This window comes from Hemicordylus capensis, chromosome 2 (assembly GCF_027244095.1).
Source record: "Hemicordylus capensis ecotype Gifberg chromosome 2, rHemCap1.1.pri, whole genome shotgun sequence".
NCBI lineage: Eukaryota > Metazoa > Chordata > Lepidosauria > Squamata > Cordylidae > Hemicordylus > Hemicordylus capensis.
Genome location: NC_069658.1, coordinates 209,731,239 through 209,754,629, shown reverse-complemented (window position 1 = coordinate 209,754,629; position 23,391 = coordinate 209,731,239). Strand labels below are relative to the sequence as shown.

The following is a 23,391-nucleotide window of genomic DNA, read 5'->3' as shown; positions in this document are numbered from 1 at the left end:
TTTCCTTGGAGGAGCTCAGAGCAGTGTACATGCTTATTTTTAATAGATAAAATAATTTATTATTTTTTAATAAATTAAAGATGGGGGGGGGAGTCCTTGCTCATTTTGCCTATGAAGTTGTGCTGTCGATGAATATTTATATACCGCTTTTCAACCAAAGTTCCCAAAGCAGTTTAAAGGTGAAGTTGTGCCATCGAGTCGGTGGCAACCAAGAGCCCTGTGGTTTTCTTTGGTAGAATACAGGAGGGGTTTACCCCTGCCCCCTCCAGTGCTGTAGGAGATGAAGCCTTTCAGCACCTTCTTATATTGCTGCTGCCTGATATAGGTGTTTCCCATTGAACACATCACCATAGTCTGGGAAACATACCAGCAGGGATTAAATTTAAAACCAGCAACCTCTTGCTCCCTAGGCAAGTTGCTTTCCTGCTGTGCCATAAGGTGGCTTATTTTTAAAAGGCGTAGGAAGCTGCCATATACTGAGTCAGTCCATTGGTCTATCTAGCTCAGCATTGTCTTCACAGACTGGCAGCGGCTTCTCCAAGGATGTAGGCAGGAATCTCTCTCAGACCTATCTTGGAGATGCTGCCAGGGAGGGAACTTGGAACCTTCTGCTGCAAATACATCACTGACTCTCTCACCTGACAGCCAATTTTGCATTTCATACATATAGTTCCAGCTGGTGACTCTTGAAGGCATCCCTGCAGCTTTGAATGGCTTCATCTTGGAAAATATCGGGGTGGGTGGGGGAAGAGTAGGTCTCCAGTGTTGGAATAATAGGAATAGCTTCCGTCCGAGACTGCAATCCTCCTTCCAGCTTTCTACCCACCCAAAGCATTTTTGAATAACAGAAACACCCAGCCATACACGTTTGTGTGTTTTCGAAACATTTTTATTTGTTATTTTTAAAAAAGAGTTCCTGCATCCACAGAAGCACACATAACCAGTTCCATTATTGCTAAAATAGTTGCTTTTTTCCCCTTTGGGTTCAGTAGACAACACTAAGAAAATAAGATATTCTAGAACTAAAAGTGAAAATTAATGCACCAAGATAGATAGAGACAGACTGGATTTTTTTTAAAAAAAAACATTTGGGTCAGAAAGGGGTGATGAGGGCATATAACCAATAAATAAATTTAAAACTCAAAAATTACACCAAGACAACTTCAATGCTCTGCTCTGGTTACAGGGCCCTGCAACCAGATAGAATTCTGCAAAACAAAAAATTCTGCAAAACAAAACTGCACTTTTCATAAAGCAAAGAAGCTAGGATTCTTGAGATGCTGCATTCAGCCTTTTCACAGATGCTGGCTGGTTGTGGAACACACAGATGCACACAGCTTCAATGAAATTTAGATTGACTAAGGAGAAAGACATGTGTATATGGGAGGGGGGCGCTGCTGATTAACCATCAAAATCACAGTGGATGTGCAGACCAGTTATAGCAGAGCACTTGTTTTTCATGTAGAAGGTCCCAGGTTCAATTCCTGGCATTTCCCGTTAAGAATGTAAGAAGAGACTTGCTGGAATGGACCAAAGGTCCAATTTGTTCAAGCATCCCCATTACTACAGTGGCCAATCAGATGTATCTGAGGAGCTCACAAGCAAGATGGGTGGACAACAGGCCTCCCCTATTCTTTTCCTCCAGACACTTCTATTCAGATATACTGCCTCTGTGCCTGGAAGTTCAGAAAAGACCTATATAGCACAGTAGCAGAGCAAATACTTTGCATGCAGAGGGACCCAGGTTCAGTCTCCAGTTAAAAGGCTTTCAAGTAGCCTGGAAACTTGGGGAAAACTGCTGCCCATCTGAGTTGGCAATACCGGCTTTGAGCCAATGGTTTAAGGCAGCTCATATAATGTAACACATTAAGAGGGAGTCACAATTTAAATAAAAGATGGGGCATTCATGTTGGAAAGAACATAGAGGCAGCAAGGTGGTCCGTGCTAGAAAGTACTTTTTCACACAACGCACAGTTAACCTATGGAATTATCTGCCACAAGATGTGGTGACAGCCAACAGCCTGGATGGCTTGAAGAGGGGATTAGATAAATTCTTAGCATCTCTAAAAAGGTCCCAGTTTCAATCCATAGCACCTCTAGTTTGAAGAATAAATCGCCATTCTTCCAAGAACTCAGGATTGTTCACAGACAATTCTGGATTAGATGGGCCAGTATCATCATCATCAGCCTTAAAAAATATTGATACACTGCTTTTCAACAAACAGTTCTCAAAGCAGTTTACATAGCAAAAGGAAAAAGATACTTCCCTGTCCCGAAAAGGCTCGCAATCTAAAAAAACACAGGGGAGACCCCAACAAGAGCCACAGGGAAGGATACTACCCTGGACTACATAGGGACAGTTGCTCTCCCGCTGTTAAATAGAAGAGAGCCCCCAATTGACGAGGTGCCTCTTTGCCCAGTTAGCAGGAGGGATTCCCAAGCACAAGAGGGCCTGAAGTTGGTTCCCCGCCCCAAAGGGCTTACAGTCTAAAAAGGAACACTAAGGAGACACTAGCAACAGTCCCTGGAGGGACGCCGGCTGGGCTGAAGAGGGACAACTTCTCTCCCACTGCTCAGTAGAAGAGAGAGCCCGCTTGAAAAGAGGCCTCTTGGCCCAGGTAGCAGTGGTGGTTCCCAAACACAAGGAGGCCTGCTCCGAAGATGGTTCCCTGAGCAGCTTACACAAGGGAGACTCCAGCAATAGCCCCTGCGAGGGACGCTGCACGGGGCTGGAGATGAACAGCTGCTCTCCCTGGGGCTACAACCTAAGGAAACAACATGTGGGTCCACTGGCTATTTGCACCAGCTGCTCCCACGGGCACGAGTTTCAACAGCAACGTTGGAAGAAGAAGAACGAGCACACCACCGCCCCGGACTGCCACAGCCCCTAAATCCAGCGGGCTGCCCAAGCGAGGAAAGAAACCGGAATAGAAACTGCTTTCTATTGTCCTACCAAACCACAGACCTGCTGGTCAGCTCTGGGGAATGGGGAAGGGACAGGAGAGAGCGGTTGCTACAGACGGCAGGAGCAGAGAAGGCAAAGAGAAGAGGCACAGCGAGAAGATCCGGACAATGAAGGCAGCTGTGCATCAGGACTAGCGTCAAGCAGCACAGCAGGTCTGAATCGAGAAGCTATCACATCACTCCAGGAAATCCGTGGCTCCTCACAAGTGCTCACTGGATTCAAGAGAGAGAGAGAGCGAAAGAAATCAAACCATTCTGTGCTGCAACATATTTCATCAAAACACCAGCTGCGTTCCCACAAGGAGAGACAGGGTAGGACAAGCATACGACCCAGGTTTGGGAGCAAAACAGGACCCCGCTTTGTGATCACGTGCAAGCGAAAATCAAGCTAGCGGTGATCATTTGCAAGGATTCTGCTGGGCAAGTGGGATTTCCCCTCCTCCCTCATTCAGCAGCTGGGTACAGCTTCTGGGCAGGACAGAGGAGCCCCCTAACCCAGCGGGAGGCGAGTTGACTGTCGCTGCTGGAACCTCCTACCTGCCCACAGCTCCTGAATTTGGGCAGGATGCTCACCCTACCTCTCTCCCCACTGTGTGGAAGAGCCACATCTGTGGTGAGCAAGCGTGTTCCTTGTGCAGAAGGAATATCCTACCCAGACTAGTCTCCTGTGACAGGAGCACTGGGGTTAAAATGACCCAAGGGTGGTCCTCGTGGGCTCTGCATAACCACAGACCAGTCAGCGTGTGGCTTTCAGACAAGATGCATGGCTGCACCTGAGCCGCAAAGTAAACCTCGTACATGGACACAGCATTCTGCTACGAGATGCCAGGGGGTGAATTTGGAGCCTTTCTGCAGGCAAGCATGCAGATGTTCATCCCAGGGCGGCCCCATCCCCTAAAGGGAACATCTCACAGCACTCACACATGTAGTCTCCCACCCAAATGCAAGCCAGAGCGGGCCCTGCTTAGCAAAGGGGACAATTCATGGTTGCTACCTGAAGACCAGCTCTCCTCCTCAGGTGCACGCTCACCTGGCAATGCGGGACAGGATCTCCTTCACCCGGACCACCAGCCTCTCGTGTTGCAGGGGGTTGCTCTCAATGGCGCTGTGCAGCTTCGCCATGTAGAAATCCAAGGTGCCCAACGTAGGGGTCTCACCCGTTCCTGTCGGGGGGGAAATCCCTTCAGCTATCCATCCGCCTGTCTGGGTAACCCACCTGAGTGTGTTCCATCTGCTTTACTTAGCATCACTGATGCAGCTACGTCCTGTCCCTGGAATCTTATTTCGGCAACCCTGCTGGCTTTTCAGATGTCCTTGCAACATTAGGGACTAGCAACTTGATTTTTTTTAAAGGAAGCAGGGAATTTGGACGCTATACTCAACAGCAGTTCCTGAACTCATGCTGCAGAAGTACAGAAAATGCACATCTCCACAACATGGGGAGAGATGGCGATAGAGATATGCAGCTGCCTTATACCAAGACACTGGCAGTAGCTCTCTTAGGCATGGGTCTTTCCCAGTCCTGCAGTCCAAGATATTTAACTGTGGGATGCCAGGGATTGAACCTGGGACCACCCTCACGTAAAGCAGCTGCTCTTCCACTGAGCTGTGGCTATTCCTGAGGAAGCTGCCTCCTACTGAGTCCGACCCTTGATCCACCTACCTCAGTATTGCCTACTCTGACTGGCAGCAGCTCTCCTGGGTCTCTCCCATCCAACTGGAGAGCCTCAGGATTGGACCGAGGACCCCCTGCCTGCCAAGCCACTGCTCTGCCACCCAGAGAAGGTGAGCTCAAGCCAAGGCTCTCGGGATCGGCTGTGCCACCCTTTTCCTCGCCGTACCTGGGATGGGGAGGCTGGCAAAGCTGGCGGTCAGGGCCTGGCGCACCGACTGGAGTTGCTGTTGGAGCGCCATGGTCTGCCTCTCCTCCAGGGCGAGCTCTTGCTCCAGGCGCTCCTTGGCACTGCTCATGCTCTCGGTGTGCTTCTGCAGGATGGCGTTCTGCTCCTCAAAGTCCGTGTTCACCTTGCGCAGTCTCCGCAGCTCGGCTTCTCGTGCTGCTCCAGCAAAAGATAACAACGACAACAACAACAGCTATTCCGTCAGCACAGGAAGAAGCTGCCATATACCGAGTCAGCGTGACTAAATCATCCAGAAAAGGGATGCTTAAAAAGTCAATCCCGAATTTTACACACTTGTCCAGATCCTGAACTCTAAATCCACAACCTGTTATTTGTCGATACACCTTCAAAAGTCTGCTTATAGATGTATCTAAACAGGACTAACACCCCAACAAAATACGCATAAATGACCCTAAAGATGTTACACATAATATATAATATACTGTATTGTCTCTTTGTTTGGCAACAAAGCATCCCATTCACAGTTCCACAGATATGGAGATGAATATAGTTCAACTTGGATAAATATGATCCGACTTTTCCAGCCTTCTGGTTGTTTGTAGGTAAATGCTGTTGACTTCTCAATCTTCTAGATTCTAAAGCAGTTTTACATTACAGTGGTCCCTCGACTTACGAAGTTAATCCGTTCCGAATGCACGTTCGTAGGTTGAAAATTTCGTAAGTCGAAAAGCGCACCCACGGAGGTCTGGAAAAATTCGTAAGTCGAGGAAACCGCATCTAAAAATTCGTAAGTCGAGGAAACCGCATCTAAAAATTCGTAAGTCGAGGAAACCGCATCTAAACCGCCAACGGTTTCCGTTCGGATGTCGAAAAATTCGTAAGCGTGCGGCCATTTTTGTCGTTCGTAAGTCGAAAACTTCGGATGTCGAGTAGTTCGTAAGTCGAGGGACCACTGTATATGATGCCACGGTTGTAGGCAAAGGCCTCTTTCAGCCCCATCTTGGAGATGCTGCCAGGGAGGAAAACTCATCCTTCCTCCTTCCAATTCAGGGCAAGCACAGCCACCTAATGGCGCTGTGGGGAAATGACTTCATTAGCAAGCCAGAGGTTGCTGGTTCGAATCCCCGCTGATATATTTCCCAGTCTATGGGAAACTCCTATATTGGGCAGCAGCAATATAGGAAGATGCTGAAAGGCATCATCTCATACTGCGCGGGAGGAGGCAATGGGCAACCCCTCCTGTATTCTACCCAAGACAACCACAGGGCTCTGTGGGTGCCAGGAGTCGACACCAACTCGATGGCACATTTTACCATTACAGGCAGCTATCTCCCACCACTTACTGTGGTCTACCCATTGCAGCCACCCAGAAAACCCTAACGTGTACCAAGTTTCAAGGAGAACTTTATGACAGAGCAAGGAGGAGATTCTCTCTCCTTCGCCCAGGTCCGTACCTTTATTCTGGTCCAAGAACTCCTCCGTAAATATGGGGACGTCAAAGGTTGAGAAGCCATCGCTGCCTCCTTCTCCAGCCTGAAAGAAACAGAGCCAGTCTGTGTTGTTATTTATATCGTGGCAGACCTGTGTTTGGTGCTCACTTTATGAAGAATGAGAGGACAGGTCTCTGCCCCCAAGGGGCTCACAATCTAAAACTGACACAAGGGAGAAGACTGAGGGAGGGAGAGCAGGGTAGAGATAAACTGGGGAAGAAGAAGTGGCCGTTTTCTTGACACCCACTTAGGATTTGTTTTACGTGCATGTGGATTAATTACAAGAGAATACCGGAACTAGAAGTTTGAACTAAGGCTTCTGCAGAAAAGGTCAGTTCTGAGGAGGGATCTAAAGACAACCAGCTCCAGGCAGTTTTGGAGGAAACCGATTATCTAGACCCATTTCAAACTGGCTTTAGAGCTGGCTGTGGGGTTGAGACAGCCTTGGTCAGCCTGACAGATGACCTTTACCGGGGAATCGACAAAGGGAATGGGACTCTGTTGGTTCTCTTGGATCTCTTGGTGGGGTTCAATGCCATCGACCATGGCATCCTTCTGGATTGCCTGGGGGAGTTGGGGATAGGGGGCACTGCTTTGCAGTGGTTCTGCTCCTATCTCTCGGGTAGATTCCAGATGGTGGAGCTTGATGACAGTTGCTCCTCAAAACGGGAGCTGTTACATGGAATCCCACAGGGCTCCATTCTGTCACCAATGCTTTTTAATATATACATGAAACCGTTAGGTGAGGTCATCAGGAGATTTGGTGCAGGGCATTATCAGTATACTGATGACTCCCAAATCACTTCTCCTTTTCATCTGCATCATCAGGAAATGGCATTCATTCCCTAAATGCCCGCCTACAGGCAGTAATGGGCTGGATGAGGGATAACAAATTGAGACTGAATACAAGCAAGACAGAGGTATTCATTGTAGGGGCATAGAGTTTGAGGGATGAATTAGAGCTTCCTGTGATGGATGGGGTTACACTCCCCTGGAAGGAGCAGGTGTGCAGCTTGGGAGTACTCCTGGACCCAGGCCTCACCCTGGTATCTCAGGTGGAGGCTATGGCCAGGAGTGCTTTCTATCAGCTTTGGCTGATTGAAAAGCTGTGCTCATGTCTTGAAGAGGACAACCTCAAAACAGTGGTGCATCAGCCACCACAGAGAAGGTTTGACTATTGCAATGTGCTCTATGAGGGGCTGCCTTTGTACATAGTTCGGAAACTTCAGTTAGTTCAAAATGCGGCAGCCAGACTGGTCTCTGGGGCAACCCGGAGAGACCATATTAAGCCTGTTTTGAAACAGCTGCACTGGCTGCTGATATGTTTCCAGGCAAAATACAAAGTGCTGGTTATTACCTTTAAAGCCTTGAATGGCTTCCAGGTTACCTTAGAGAGTGCCTTCTTCTGTATGATCCCCACCACACGTTAAGGTCGTCTGAGGAGGTCCGTCTCCAGTTACCACCGGTTCGTTTGGTGGCGACTCAGAGGTGGGCCTTCTCTGTAGCTGCTCCTGGGCTATGGAATGCACTCCCGGCAGAATTCTGTAATTTGAATTCTTTATTGGCCTTCGGGAGAGCCCTCAAAACCTATCTGTTTGGCTGGCCTTCCAGGGTTTTTTAACTGTTGCAAATGGTTTTAATGCTGCAGCCTGGTTTTTCAGGGTTTTTGAAACTGTTTCGATTGGCTTTATGGTGTTTTATAATCTCTGTTTTATCTGTTAATTGATTTTAATAGTTTTGTCTTAATTGTAAACCGCCCCCGAGGCATTTTGGAAGGGCAGTATAAAAACTGAATAAATAAATAATAAACAAAAGAGCTCCGTGGGGTCAGCTCCAGGAATTATATTAAGATATGAAGACTAGGAATTTAGAATAACTCATTTCCCCACCAACCCTTCAGGACAAATCCCTTACCTTATATCCATTCAACAGGGCATTCATAGCCCCAGATCCAGCATCCTCTAGGGGGATTAAGAAAAATATAAAGTCAACCAAGGTAGGAAAATCACACAGAGACACAACAGGCAGACTCCTTTGATGGCAGATTGTATTTGCTATGCTTGGAAATGACTGGATCATTTTTGCATACCCATGCAGCAGATTTACCCACCCACAAAGGAGGTTGACCGGAAGCAGGCAAGACCAGAACACGAACTCAAACAGAGATGCCTCCTCACTGGGTTGGCGGTTTAGACTCCACCGCGGCACATTAACGAGGGATGGTGAGCAGTTTGGGAATGAATGTTCCACCCACAGAACCAGGCTGGCTTCTCAACTCCCACCTCGGCTTGCCTGCCCCAAAGATGGTCCCAGAATCTTCCGGAAGGCACCCCCGGAGTGCCCTGCCAGACACACCTTTCTTGATCTTCTTCTCCTGGATCTTCTCAGCACACATCTTGTAGGCTTCCGACTGCTGGTATTCTCTCAGCTCCTTCATGTACTGCTGCTTCTCCCGCTCGGCTTCGTCCAGGTACCGCTGCAATCAGAGGAAGGGTTACCAACTCCCAAATCTATCCCCGATTCCTGCTCTCTGTCGTTACTGTGCGGAGGACACCATTAGGGCGCCTGGAAAGAACTTCCTATGCAAAACACCAAGAGGCCAGTCCCTGACCACAAGGAGCATACAATCTAAATTCTGGAACAGCAGGGAAGACAGAGAGAGGGGCAGCTAGGCGAAGGAAATCCATGTTCCTTCTGACAAATGCTACATGCACTCACGCTTCAAAAATGAAGCACGGTCCTCATTAATCCTCCGTCTACCTGCTATCGCCTCTCCCTGAGGTTTTCACACGACTGGGCAGGTGTGGAGGGAAGGTTTATTTTACTCAACTTCCCCCCGGACGAGCGATGTTATGATTCTGGGCGCATGGACCACGCTCCCAGGCGAGCAGCTCCAGAGGCCAAAACGACGTGTCCCGGCCTCCGAGAATCCCACAATGCACTGAAGGACACACGCAATGCATTGGGAAGAGAGGGACGCTCTAGGCACCTGTCTCTATGTGTGGCTGGCCTGGAAGCAGCCCATGCTCACACACAAACAGATAGCCCAGGTCAAGGGACCAATCGCTCCCTTAACCTCGGCTAACAGCCGGGCTGAAAAGCCGGGCTAGGCGGTGCTGCCCCACTGGGCTTCCCTAGTCTGGGAACAGCCTCCTTATGTTGTTATTATTTACACAGCCAAACCAAAAGTGCTTTATATGAACCCCCACCTGTTTGTCTGTGGGCTGCAGTTTACTCCACTCTGCCCCGAGCATTTTTGTGATCTCCGGGAAAGGCAAGTCCGGGTGCTGCATGCGAATCTGCTCCCGCCGTTCATTCAGAAAACGGACGTAGCCGGTCACCGGGGCCTTGGGCCCGTTGGGGAGGATCTTCTTCCTCTTCTTGCCCTTCGGCCATCCCCTCTTCTTCACCGGCTGCAGCGGAAAAGAGACATTGGTCTTACCGTGAAGGTTCTTTTTCCCTGAAGTAGGAGATCCTCAGATAGGGTGATGTACTGCACATGCTCGAGACAGAACTGGAATCACATGGTTTGATTGAAGGCGTGGTTACTTCCTAGCCCCAGTTCCAGGAATGACGAGCGAGGTATGAAGGAGACAACTGGAGAGAGCTCAAGCAAAACTTTTTAAAAACATGAGAACATTTATAGAAGAAAGTCAACACAGAAAGGAGATCGAGAGACAGTATGAAGTTAACAGAGTAATTACTAAACTTTATAACCTTGAGAGCAGTCTCAGTAGGAACCCAAAGGTCGAACCCGCCATAACTCGGTGGGCGGAGCCCCAACCCTTTCTGCCCATCCGGGTGGGGCTGAGGATCTCCTACTTCAGGGGGAAAGAACCTTCACGGTAAGACCAATGTCTCTTTTTCCCCTGAGTAGGAGATCCTCAGATAGGGACATGCCAAAGCAGCCCCCTCAGGACCAGGGATGGGAGGATGTGCTCAGACAACCTGCTGAAGAATGGTACGGCCAAAAGCCACCTGATCCTGAGAGAAATCAGGGATCTTATAGTGCTTTATGAATGGCGTGACCGACGACCAAGTCGCCGCCCTGCATATTTCCGTCAGAGGAATATGGACTGCGAAAGTGGCGGATGCCGCGGTGCTTCTGGTGGAATGAGCGGTCACTCCTCCCGGGGGGGGGGGGGAGCTGTAAGGCTCCATATGCCATCTGTATACAGGACTTGATCCAACTAGCTAAAGTGGATTTGGAGACCTTTTCGCCCCTGTTTGCAGAACGGAAGGAAACGAACAGGGTGTCCGCCCGGCGAATGTCCTTAGTGCGTCTGATGTATATCTTCAGTGCCCTCCTCACGTCGAGCTTATGCCACAGCTTTTCCTTGACATGTACTGGGTCCGGACAGAAAGACGGGAGGACGATAACCTGGGATCTGTGGAAAATGGAGTTGACCTTGGGAAGGAAGGTCGGATCCGGCCGCAAGATGACGGAGTCGGAGTTGAAGGTGCAGAATTCGTTACGCACTGATAGTGCAGCTAACTCTGAGACTCTGCGGGCAGAGGTCACCGCCACTAGGAAGGCAACTTTAAATGTCAAGGTCCTCAATGGAATCTATGAAAGAGGCTCGAATGGTTCTTTCGTGAGAGCATTAAGTACTTTATTCAAGTTCCAGGTGGGAAAACGAAAAGGGGAGGAGGGGCAAGGTTAGAGGCTCCCCGGAGGAACCTAGAAAGATGTTGATGGAGGACTGCTTGTCTGGTAGTAGTTGAGGAAATCTGTAAGACCGAAGCTAATGCAGAAACTTGACGTCTGAGCGTACTGGGATGCAGTTTCATGTCCAGGCCGGCTTGAAGAAATTCCAGCACCTCTGGAACTCCTGCTTCAAGTGGCTCCTTGCCGTGAGCCTTAGCCCAGCGTATGAATGCAGACCAGGTAGATTGGTATATTCTAATGGTAGACTGTCGGCGTGATGCGAGGATGGTATTCTGAACTCTCCTCGAGTACCCCTGTGCCTCTAGATTCGTGCGTTCAGCCTCCAGGCGGTCAGTTGGAACCATTGGGGGTCTGGATGCAGGACTGGACCTTGACGAAGCAGGTCCGGGCGGCTTGGGAGGCGCCATGGAGGGGCGGTCGCAAGGCTGAGGAGATCTGGGAACCACGGCCGCCGAGGCCAGTAGGGGACCACCAGAATTAGTTCTGCTTTCTCTAGTCGCAGTTTTTGGATGACCTTCATTACGATGGGAGTCGGAGGAAATGCGTATAGCAGGCCTTTTGGCCAACGCGAGTGGAGCGCGTCTACTCCCTCTGCCAGTGGTGTGTAGTATCTTGTGTAGAACCGAGGAAGATGGTTGTTGCCTGGGGAGGCGAACAGATCGACTAGAGGTGTTCCCAGGACTTGAGTGATTTGGAGGAATACTTCCCGGTGTAGTGTCCACTCTCCCGGATCCATCGCCTTTCTGCTGAGCCAATCCGCTATCTCGTTGTCGTCTCCCTTGAGGTGTTCGGCTGGGAGAGACCGGAGATTGGATTCCGCCCAACTGAATAGGAGGTTGGTCTCTTGCATTAGAAGGGGTGACCGTGTCCCTCCTTGGCGATTGACGTGTGCCTTGACCGTGATGTTGTCCGTTCGAAGCAGTACGTGTTGACCTTGCAGGACCGGGAGGAAGTGTTGAAGGGCCAGGCGGGCTGCCCGAAGTTCCAGCCAATTTATGGGCAGGACCGCTTCCGATGTAGACCAGGTGTCCTGGATGATTGACCCCTGGCAGTGGGCCCCCCAACCGTAGAGGCTGGCGTCTGTGGTGACCACCACCCGGTGAGGTTCCGTCAGTTGAAGTCCTCGGAGGAGAGCAGGGGACAACCACCAACGGATTGAGTCCCGGACAGCAGGGGGAATAGTGATGTGTTGATGCTGGGCCGCCATGATGTGGTCTTGCCACGGAGGAAGGAGCCACTGCAAGGGTCGGGAGTGCCACCGTGCCCAAGGAGTGCAATCCAAGCAGGCTATCATCGATCCCAGGGACTGGGCCAATTTCATCACATCCTCTCGGTTTTTGCTGAGGAGAGGGAGGAGTTGTTTGACAATGCGGTCCCTGCGTTCCGGTGGAAGAGAAATTGTGTTCTGTGCCGTATTGAATAAGGCACCCAGATGGACTAGCTCCTGAGACGGTTCCAGATGGCTCTTTTGAGCGTTGATCACGAAACCGTGGTCCTTCAGGGCCCGCAGGGTGGTCTGAACGTCCTTCACAGCTTGGCCTCTGGAGGGCGCTCTGATAAGCAAGTTGTATAGGTATGGATGGAGCCCCACCCCTTGGAGGCGGAGGAATGAGATGAGGGAGATCATCAACTTCGTGAAGACTCTTGGTGCTGATGCCAGACCGAAGGGTAAGGCCCGATACTGGTAGTGGGATCCGTTGCAAGCGAAACGGAGGAATTTTCGACTGGCAGGAGCGATCTGGACGTGTAGATAGGCTTCCAAGAGGTCTACCGAAGCCAAGAAATCCCCCTTTCTCACGGCCTCCTTTATCGTTCGGAGCGACTCCATACGAAATTTCTTTTTGCACACAAAGTGGTTGAAGGACTTGAGATCCAGCACTGCCCTCCAGGATCCGTCTTTCTTTGGTACTAGGAAAATGATGGAGTACACTCCCTTGAATTTTTGTGAAGAAGGTACTGGTTCTATTGCTTCTATCTGGAGAAGATGAATCACTGCCCGCTGCATTCGATGATGTTTCAGTGGAACGGAAGACCTTGGTGTAGGGATGAAGCGGGACGGGGGGGGAAGAGGTTAGTTCTATGGTGTACCCCCTGGATATGGTTTCTAGGACCCATCAGTCCGTGGCAGTTGACATCCAGGTCAGAACAAAATGCGATAGCCTTCCCCCCACAGGTATGTAGTCATTGTTTGCGTTGACGGAAATTGGAGAATGGTCAGGTAGCTGGGTTTCGGGATGGACCTCTGGATCACTGTCTCCACTGTGTCCGGCTGCCACCTCTGTAGGGGGTTGGGCAGAAGTCCCTAGGTTGGTTGAAGTGAGCGGGCTGATAGGAGTGCTGTCTGAAGGAACGAAAGGAGCTGTGTCCACCCCGAAAGGAAGGCCTGAAGTCCTTCCGAGCGGATGGCATAACTTTTTTCTTGTCTTTAGTATCTACAAGGACTGGATCCAATGCTGGGCCGAAGAGCGAGGCGCCAGCGAAAGGAGCAGCAGTCAGGGCCAGTTTGGATTTGGCATCGACGTTCCATGGTTTCAACCAGAGGGTCCTGCGCACTGCAACACCTGCTGAAAGGGCCCTAGATGATTGCTGAATGATATCTAGGCTTGAATCAGCCGTGAGGGCTGCGGCCTTGCTGATTTTGTTAATGCCCTGTCGCAATTTTGGAAGGTCCGGGGGCACCAGTTGGACTAACTCCCTTGCCCAGAGGACCGTTGCTCGTGCAAAAATGGAGTTAGTGGTGGCCATCTTAATGGAGGATGCTGAAGCCTCGTGGGCCTTTTTTAATAGTACGTTGCAACGCCTGTCCTCCTGTGACTTGAGTTGTTCCTGGTGTTCGGACTGCACCACTGCCCCTGACACCATTTGGACCACCGGGGGGTCCACCTTAGGAGTTGCTAGAAGAGAAGATACATCAGGAGGCAACATATAATGTTTCTTTGGTAGGCTCCCTATAGGTCTGGAGGAGGTAGGTCGTTGCCATTCAGAGGACATGACTCTATGGAACAGAGGGGGGAAAGGGACCACCGGGGTAACTGGGTCTGCCGGTGGGAATACCTGTTGATCCAGTGTGGAACTGGATGGAGTAGGCGTATTCTCTGTTGGAGAAACTGCATTAATAGTTCATTTGGCTTTAGCAAGTAAGATTTCAAAACCAGAAGAGGAAAATAGTCTGGTGGAATTAGAGATAGGAGGAGTGATGTCCTCATCAGACAGTTCCCCTTCCTCCTTTCCTGAGTCTGAGGGTTGTTCAGGAAGGCCAGGCCCTGAGTGCGAGGATTCCTCCCCTGAGGTGGAGGATGGGGCCACTGGAGGAATCGGTCTGGATGGAAGGATAGGAGAGGGAGGAGGAAGGGGGGGGTTGTACAGGAGGGGGAGGTAGGGGGTTGGTAACAGGATGGGTAGGACCGTATGGATGGTTAGGTCGAACAGGGGAGGAGGAGGAGGAGGAGCACCTCCTATGCTTGCTAGTTTCCCTACGCCTGGGGGGCCTGGGAAGGAAGAGCCCACATTCCCCCAGGGGAATAGCCCTTGCCTTGGGCTGGAGTCAGGGGATGAGGAGGAAAGGCGATCTGCGCCTTGTAGCCTAGCCCTTTTGCGCTCTCTAGCCCTACAAGAGGGATCAGAAGGTAACACATTTTGGTTTGGGAGAGCAGAAATTCCCAACTGAGGAGCCAGAGGGGCCAAAGTGGAAGGTCCCGCTTGACTAGAAAACGGAGCCGCAGGTGGCTCAAGTACAATCGATTGCATGCAGTCTTGTTGCCCAACATGCGGAGCCGCAGGTGGCTCAGAGCTAATTAAAGCAGAAGGGTACCCTTGCATAGCGCTTGGGATCCCAGCTGGCCCCAGACTGAACTCCCTTGCAAAGAAATCCCTGAGCCATTGAGTGGCTTTGGGGGAAAAGGGATCTTTACTTACGGTTAGAAGAGGAGTCGGCTGCTTGGCGGGAGAAATGGCGCGGGAATCATCGGGAGGCGGGGGGGGACAGCACGGACCAGCCAGTTCCCCCTCTACCGCAAGGTCTTGTCCTGAATTAGGCACTGGAGCCGGCAGGTTGCCCACCGGGCTCCGGACTCCAGGCGCTGCAACCACCAGTTTGCTCTTTCCTTTCACTTTCTCTTTTGTCTTCCCGCCATTTTCAGTGAGCTTCTGCTTCGAGCGGCGGCAAACCGCTTGTATAAGCAGCCGCTCGCTCCAACGTTTGCGCCCTTCGCTATGCAGAGCCTCCTTTCTACAGTCCTTGCGCTTTTGCTTTTTCTTAGGGGCAGAAGACTGGTCAGCAAGATGCTTAGTCTTCTTGCTCGCCTTTGTAGGGAGCAGCTCCGATGGCTCTCTGGTACTCTGAGCTCTGGGCTGAGCGGAGGCGGGACATGGCGGCGGTAACGAAGCGCCCGGAGGCGCAGGGGAAATGGCCGCCGAAGCAGACGCCGGCAAAGATGTTAAAGAAGCCGGCGGGGGCGCTAGACTGCCCAGGTCCTGCGGCCGATGCGTGCTCTCCGAGAGGGAGCCTTGCATAAGCTCCTCGGAATGAGCCGCCTGCATAGTAAAGGGAGATGGGCCAAAGCAGCCCCCTCAAGAAAATAAAGGTAAAAGAATTTGGAGCCAAATGCAAATTGGAACTGAAATAGAGGGTAGTTGAAAGTTTTTAGAGGCAAGCCGAATTGAGAACTGCTCCCTTCCCGCCCTTGCACACTAACAATAGTAGGAGGGACAGAGGAGTGGGAGCAGTGAAGAGAAAAAACCTGAAATGGTAAGAGAAGACACCAAATACCTAAAATGCTCAGAGCTCTCTCCACAACAATCCTATCTCAAGCGAGACAGAACTGGAACTGGGGCTAGGAAGTAACCACGCCTTCAATCAAACCATGTGATTCCAGTTCTGTCTCGAGCACGTGCAGTACATCACCCTATCTGAGGATCTCCTACTCAGGGCAAAAACAGAGATGGCTAGCCGCTCCACGCTAAAATGCATTGGGTTTCCGATTGCTTGTCCCTGTGCCACTGTGAATTTCCCAGCAGGAGGCATGGGATTTTCAAGCTGCATGAAAATCTCCACTTATGCTTTAAAACCAAACCAAGTTCCTAGTTCTCATGGCTGAGGAGACAGGTTTGAAACCAATGGGTAATGACCACTGCAATCCCACAAGCTAGACATTAAACATCTGTGAGGCTGGTGGGCTCCCAGCCCTTCCCCATGATTAGCAAACCCAGAATACATTATGCAAAATCAGGGGACTTTTTTTTTTTTTGCAACATTTACAGGACACAGAATTCAGCTTCTGGACTCTGAAACTGGACTGTCCAGGTGCAGAATTTGGATTTGTTCTTTAATGCAGGGTACACTACATAGGAAGCTGCCATATACTGAGTCAGACCCTTGGTCCATCTAGCTCAGTATTGTCTACACAGACTGGCAGCGGCTTCTTTAAGGTTGCAGGCAGGAATCTCTCCCAGTCCTATCTGGAGCTGCCAAGGAGGGGACTTGGAACCTTCTGCCTACAAGCCTACAGGTGCTCTTCCCAGAGCACCCCCAACCCCTAAGAGGGAATATCTTACAGGACTCACAAGTGTGGTCTCCCATTCAAATGCAAACCAGGGTTGACCCTGCTTAGCAAAGGCGACATTTCACGCTTGCTACAACCAGACCAGCTCTCCGATTATTCTGAGCCGCGCACTCTTCTCAGAAGGCCCCCCACTGACCACGCCCATTGCTCAGGACACTGCCCATCCAGGCAGATCAATGGAACTGGGGTTGGAGGACTCAGGTTGGCATCCCCAAGAGCAACTCAGTTGCCTTTTTGCGTCAAACACCAAGCTTGACGCACAAGGGTTTCCCCCCACGGGAAGGTTGTTGCCTAGCCCTGTGAACGCACCAGGGGGCTCACCTCCTCTTCGCCGTGGGGCTTCTCCCCGATTGGCCGAGGGGCCTCCCCCTTCTCCTGTTTAATAGCCACCAAGAAGTTTCCATGCTGGGCTTTCCCAGCAGTGTTTCTGTAAGCCAAGCACAACAGGTTACCACAAATATTTTTTTTACAGGGGCAAACAGGAAAGTCACTGCCCCGTCCCCCAGCAAACTTCCCCAAATTTCCCCTTTAATTGCATGCGGATGAAGAGTGGGTGCTGTCCCCTCTCCCCACATTCTCCCCAGGAGGAACATAGGAAGCTGCCATATACTGAGTCAGACCTTTGGTCCCTCTAAATCAGCATTGTCTACCCAGACTGGCAGCATCTTCTCCACTGGTGCAGACAGAAGTCTCTCCCAACACTGTCTGGAGATGCCAGGGAGGGAACCCGGATCCTTCTGCAGGCAAGCTGGCAGGTGCTCTTCCCAGAGTGGCCCCGTCCCCGAAGGGGAACATCTTCCAGTGCTCACACACAGAGTCTCCCCTTTAAACGCAAACCAGGGTGGACCCTGCTTAGCAAAGGGGACAAGTCATGCTTGTTACCGCCAGACCAGCTCTCCACTCCAGTGCAATTCAACTGGGTCAGTTGGGAGGTTGTCAAACTGGACCAAGATGGAGTTCCAAAAGGAGATGGGGAGGGAGGGAGGACCATGTGTGAAAAAAGAACCTACAAGAAGACCCCTATTCCCAAAGGGAGGAATAACTCAGCACTCACAGCAGCCCAGCACTCTGCTGCTTGGGACCATAGGACATGACGGTTGTTTTGCCTTCTCAAGGACCACGAAGGGCTGCTCCTGACAAGGGCCCTGAAAAAGAGAACCCAGCATTATAACCAACCTCACAAAGCCCAGGCAACAGGCGGGGAGAGAAGCAGCTGCATTCATACAACCCCAAAGGTCCCCTGAAAGCTCCCCTGACATGCTTTGTTTGCACATGTGAATGCCCTTCACGCAAGGTACGGCAGCTGGAGGGTGCAGAAAATCTCAGCCCATCTAGTCCAGCTCTCCACTTCCAGAAGGAGCTAAACAGATGCCTCCGGGAAGCTTACACACAAGGCATGACGGTGGCCGCTTTCGCTCATCGTCATCCCCAGCGCCTGGCATTCTGAGGTAGACCTTCTCGACACATGGAGGTTCCATTCATGCCCCCCACCAAGAATCATGAACAGACTCTCTGAATGTGTCTGAAGCCATCTAGGCAAGGGGATGGAAATTCCATAGGTTAATTATGCACCTTTTATTTGTTTGTTTGTTTGTTTGATTGATTTCTATACCGCCCTTCCAAAAATGGCTCAGGGCGGTTTACACGGAGAAATAACAAACAAATAAGATGGATCCCTGTCCTCGAAGGGCTCACAATATAAAAAGAAACATAAAATAGACACCAGCAACACACTGGAAGTACTGTGCTGGTGGTGGATAGGGCCAGTTACTCTCCCCCTGCTAAATTAAGAGAATCACAACATTATGAACTGATTGCTGAGCTGACTGCAGCGTGTGGATAGGCACAGGGCCTCCGCAAGCTCCCGTTAAGGGTGGGAGGGCATTTGAGGATGCCCAAAAATGTGAGTTGGGGAGAGAAGCCCAGGTCTTTGCTCCAGACCCAAACGCCGGCCCCAAAGAAGCAGAGAACACACTGCTTTGCATCCACGGGAAAGGAGGGTCCTCTTCTCCTGTCAATCAGCAGGGTACAGCCAATAACCAGCCAACTGCTGGTGGTAACACTATAAGGAGAAAAGGGGGAGAAAATGCTGGGCACTAAAACCAAAGAGGATGTCCTAAACCCCAAAGGGGGGGGGCATTAAACAAGAAGAAAACATTGTGAAAAGAAACCTATTGGCAGCCAGTGCAATTGGTGTTATATGGTCTCTTTGGGACACCCCAGAGACCCACCTGGCTGCTGCATTCTGCATCAACTGCAGTTTCCGAACCACAACCAAAGCAGCCCTACATACACCGCATTACAGAAGTCTAGCCTGGAAGTTGCCAGCATATGTACCACTGTTTTGAGGTTGTTTACCTCCAGAAATGGGCATAAGGGGCATATCAGCTGAAGCTGATAGAAAGCATACCTGGCCTGGCCAGTGCCTCAATCTGAAGAAGCAGAGATAGCTTTGGGTCCAGGAGTGCTCCCAGACTATGTACCTGTTCTTCCTGGGGGAGTGTAACCCCACCCAGGACAAGCAGGTCATAATCATCTCCTGAGTCCCAACCCCCACCTCCGTCTTATCTGGATTCAACCTGAGCTTGTTATCCCTCATCCAGCCCATTACCACCTCCAGGCAGGCATTCAGGGGAATTATGACATATCCTTATGAGGTTGATATGGAGAAATAGATTTGGGTGTTATCAGCGTATCGGTAACACCCTACACCAAATCCCCTGAAGATCTCTTCCAGTGGTTTCAAGCAGATGCTAAAAAACATTGGAGACAACATGGAACCTTGCGAGACTCCATAAAATAGCTCTCTCTTTGAAGACCGACAGTCTCCAAGCGACACCATCTGGAATCTGCCTGAGAGATAGAAGTGGAACCACTGAAAGGCAGAGCCACCCAATCCCAACTCCCTGGTGAATGGTGAACGCAGGTACAGAAATACACTTCCTATCTGTACCATGCATTTGAAACGGACACACGTAGAGTCATTCACACAAAGACGCGTATGAGTGCACAGACATCCGTACTTCATACAGTATGATGTCTGAATTGGACTAAAATCTCCAGGAAGCTTTTCCACACAGAGCTTTTCGCATCTCCTACAGGAGGAGGGGTGGGAGTGTTCACATATTGGCCAAATTCACCCCAAAGTCCCTGCAAGCTATCGGGAAGCACTTCACACACAATTTGGGTTTTTCACTGTGCCTTAGAGTGTAGCCCAATTTATATTTGGGGGGCAGGCGGGGAGGGGGCAGATCCACTTTGTGTGTTGGTTTTCTGGGGCAATTTCAAACACGCAGTAAACCTGGGGTAAATCCTGCTGCCAGTGAAACTGACCTGCAAGCCATTATCCTGACAAAAGAAAGGCCTTCTTCACCTAACCTGTCATTAATAGACTGGGATTTGGGATTCATTTACGAAAGGGAGCACTTCCCATAATGCACAATTCACTGATGGAATACAGCTCTATGGAAATTGCTACCGCAAGGCAAAGCCAAGGATGCCAGCTTCTCTCTCCTTTTAAAAAGGGATTAGAGGATTTTACAGAGGAGCAGGAGAGGTCCATTAAGGGCAGGCAGCTCTGCAGAACCTCCACGTTCAGAAGCAGCCTACCTCTACCTACCGGATCTTGGGGGGCAAAGAACAGTGGGAGGGCTGTGGGCTTTGTGCCCCAGTTGTGGGTCTTCCCATGGGGGCATCTGGAGGGGGGGGGTCGCATTTGAAGATGCAGTTTGTTGGCATCCAGAATGGCCTTTCTAGTTGTTGTTGTTTTTAGTAGACCAGGGCAGGATCAGTCCTGCTCAGAGAGGCTGGAAAACTGCAAAGCAGACAGGGGCTCGCCATTAAGGGAGCAGATTCTCTTGGGAAGGAGACGGGAAGCAGGGTCCCACCGGCTGCGCACCAAGCCCCCTGACCCTTCTCTCCCAGGGTCTGCCCCAAACACCTTGGATCCCTTCTGCCTCTGGAATCCCCTCCCTTGCAGACCCACGTCCCTCCCGCTCTCTGCGCCCCCCCCGATCCTCCCCATCCACTCCCCATTTTCACAGCACACCAAAAACCAACGATTACGAACCTCTCCAAAACTTTCCGGGTCCTTTTTCTTTGGCTCTTTTCTCCCTCTTGTCTCTTTCACAAGCAGAGGCCCCGCCCCACACCCTGCCCCCCAGCTGGCTCCTTATGCTAATGAGCTCTCTCAAAGCCCTGATTGGCCCAGGGAGGTCTCCATCAGCCTCCAAAGCGGGTTCCTCCCCGCCACCTCCCCCTGTGCGTAATAGACGCGTCGCGGCTCGGAGGCGCGCGCGGTTGGTTCCCAGCCTCCTACCAGAGAGCGAGATTGGGCAGAAACCAGTGTGTGCATTCAAAGTGGGGGTGGCGATGTCCTTAAAAGGGCCAGGGACCAGCCCCCCCCCCACCGCTTGAACAAGGGATCTTTTTTCTCAATAGGAAATAGTGGGGCACAAGGTCTAGCTGGGTTGTTGGCAAAAGAGCGCGGTGGGGCCGCCACCCACTAAAAAAGAAAGGTGGACCCCCCACCCTCCAAAGATGGGGGCCAAACAAGACCCCACTTCTGCTAGCCATCAGAGAAGGGTTGCTAGCCCTGCAGGGATCGGACTCCGTCTCCAGGTCACGACTGAAAGCAAGATTGGGGGTTTTGATGGCTTGAGGTTGGGCAAAAACTTTGGAGGGGGCGGATTGGTCTCAAGGAATAAAACCGCTCAGAGCTGGATCCTCCTGCGTCAGAGAGCCTTTCGAGGAGGTCCCGCTGGCCAGGAGTCGACTCGCCCCCTCTCCAATAGCTAGGATTGTGGTTGCGCTTTTCGCATCCCCGGGGAGGGCTCCTGAGTCTTTAACAGCCACGGGGTAGGCAGAAATTCAACAGGTGATGTGCCCCCCTCCCCTGCCAGGGAGCTTTCACGCTTGGCTTGCCAAATGGAGCAACTGCAAAGGCCTCTTCTTTTGCTCTGCACATCTTTTATCGTTTTGCCGACGCGTCGTGTGTGAATCACAGTGAAGCACAAGGAATGTGTGGGGGCGACTTCACCACCCGCCCCTAACTACTGGCAATCTCACCCTGCCCCTTCTCCAGCCCTGAGAGACCAGCAGACATTGCCTACAGACTCCGGAATCTACGACAAAGAGGTGGGCGGGGAAGGTTTTAATTAATCAATGAGGATTAGCAACTTCAAAACAAAACCCAAGGTTCTCAAGACATTGAACGATTATGATCGCTGTGGTGGTGGTGGTTTTGTTATTATTTATTATAACAAACAACAGTAAATGCTGAATAAAAACAAAAAAGAAACGGAAGGATTACAATCTAAGCAAATTGGCACCCACGCAATTTGTCCTTCAGTCCCTCACAACCATGGCATGTAATGGTTGCCTTCAGACACTGGCCAGCTTGGCTACACATAATAAAACTATAAATAGATTAAATTATGCATGGCGTGGAGGAAGGGGACAGAGAGATGTTTTCCTCTCATGCACACAGTCCTAAAACATGGGAAGCTGCCATACTGAGTCTGACCCTTGGTCCATCTAGCTCAGTACTAGCTACACTGACCGGCATCAGCTCTCCAAGGTTTTAGGCTTTTGCAGCCCTACCTGGAGATGTTTTAACCTGGGACCTTTTGCATGCAAAGCAACAACAACAATTTATATACCACTTTTCAACAAAAAACTTTCCAAAGCGGTTTACATAGAGAAATAATAATAAATAAGATAAGATGGATCCCTGTCCCAGAAGGGCTCACAATCTAAAAAACAATATAAGATAGACACCAGCAGCAATCACTGGAGGTCCTGTGCTGGGGGTGGATAGGGCCACTCTCCCCCTTCTAAATAAAGAGCATCACCACGTAAAAAAGTTGCCTCTTTGCCCAGTTAGCAGGGGTAAGATGCTCTTCTACTAAGCTACAGGCTCATACCCAACCAAATTCAGGGCAGAGAAAAGCGAGGGCTCCTTCACACATCTGTGGAACTCACTGCCACAAGCTGTGAGTCCCATAGCTTAGCTAGCTTTAAAGGGAAAGTAGAAAAATTCATGGAGGAGGAGCGATATCATGAGTGATAAGTCCCAATAGCTTTGTGGAAGCTCCATACTCAGAGGAGGTCTATTTCTGGATAAAAGGTAAAGAGTGTCATCGAGTCGATGTCAACTCCTGGTGACCACAGAGCCCTGTGGTTTTTCTTTGATAGAATACAGGAGGGGTTTACCATGTTCTCCTCCTGCACAGTATGAGATGATGCCTTTCAGCATCTTCCTATATCGCTGCTGCCCCATATATGTGTTTCCCATAGTCTGGGAAACGTACCAGCAGGGATTTGAACCGGAAACCTCTGGCTTGCTATTTGAGTCATTTCCCTGCTGCGCCATTAGGTGGTTCTATTTCTGGATACCAGATGTTAATGACAACCAATAGGAGATCGCTGCTTGTGGGCTTCCCACAGGCATCTGATGGCTGGCCTGAAACAGGACTAGATGAATGTCTGGCGTGATCCACCAGGAGTCAGGATTCTGCCTATCTTCTTTATTTTTATTTTTAATTTCTCTGTGAAAACTGCCCTGAGCCATTTTTGGAAGGGCGGTATAGAAATCAAATAAATAAATAAATAAATAAAGAAAGAAAGAAAGAAAGAAAGAAAGAAAGAAAGAAAGAAAGTTTTCTTCTGGAGGATGGGACAACCCACAGCTATGAATCAGCAATGGGGCCTCCACATTCAAGAGCAGTCTACCTCTCCAGACCAGTTGCTAGGGGCACCACAGCCGGGGAGAGCTGTCACCTTCCCGCCCTGCTTGTGGGGCTTCCCAGAGGCATCTGGCTGTTGGAAACGGGATGCTGGGCCTT

General features: G+C 50.6%; 1 protein-coding gene across 5 annotated transcripts; it reads right to left on the bottom strand.

The window, feature by feature from the left end:
- Positions 1-867: 867 nt before the first annotated feature.
- Positions 868-20,703, bottom strand: HMG20B (high mobility group 20B). 5 transcript variants are annotated; one of them, XM_053291099.1, is made up of 10 exons: positions 20,616-20,703; positions 17,601-17,691; positions 16,856-16,973; positions 9,526-9,729; positions 8,672-8,792; positions 8,231-8,277; positions 6,281-6,359; positions 4,806-5,021; positions 3,995-4,127; positions 868-3,177 (listed from the first exon to the last, which is right to left on the bottom strand). In XM_053291099.1, exons 2-10 carry the CDS (start codon positions 17,636-17,638, stop codon positions 3,165-3,167), a joined length of 969 nt encoding a protein of 322 aa, XP_053147074.1. In that variant the 5' UTR covers positions 17,639-17,691; positions 20,616-20,703; the 3' UTR covers positions 868-3,164. The 5 variants fall into 5 exon arrangements, with proteins under 5 accessions (XP_053147074.1, XP_053147075.1, XP_053147076.1 ...); XM_053291100.1 differs by having other exon boundaries at positions 16,868-16,973; XM_053291101.1 differs by lacking the exon at positions 16,856-16,973 and having other exon boundaries at positions 20,616-20,650.
- Between the last annotated feature and the right edge of the window lie 2,688 nt (positions 20,704-23,391).

Coding starts and splice junctions, on each gene's coding strand:
- HMG20B (XM_053291097.1), bottom strand. CDS start 15,524: ATGCAGGCGGCTCATTCCGAGGAGCTTATGCAAGGCTCCCTCTCGGAG. Junction 8,278..8,671: donor GGAGAAGAAGATCAAGAAAG/GTGTGTCTGGCA, acceptor TAATCCCCCTAG/AGGATGCTGGATCTGGGGCT. Junction 4,128..4,805: donor TGCCAGCCTCCCCATCCCAG/GTACGGCGAGGA, acceptor CCCCCCCGACAG/GAACGGGTGAGACCCCTACG.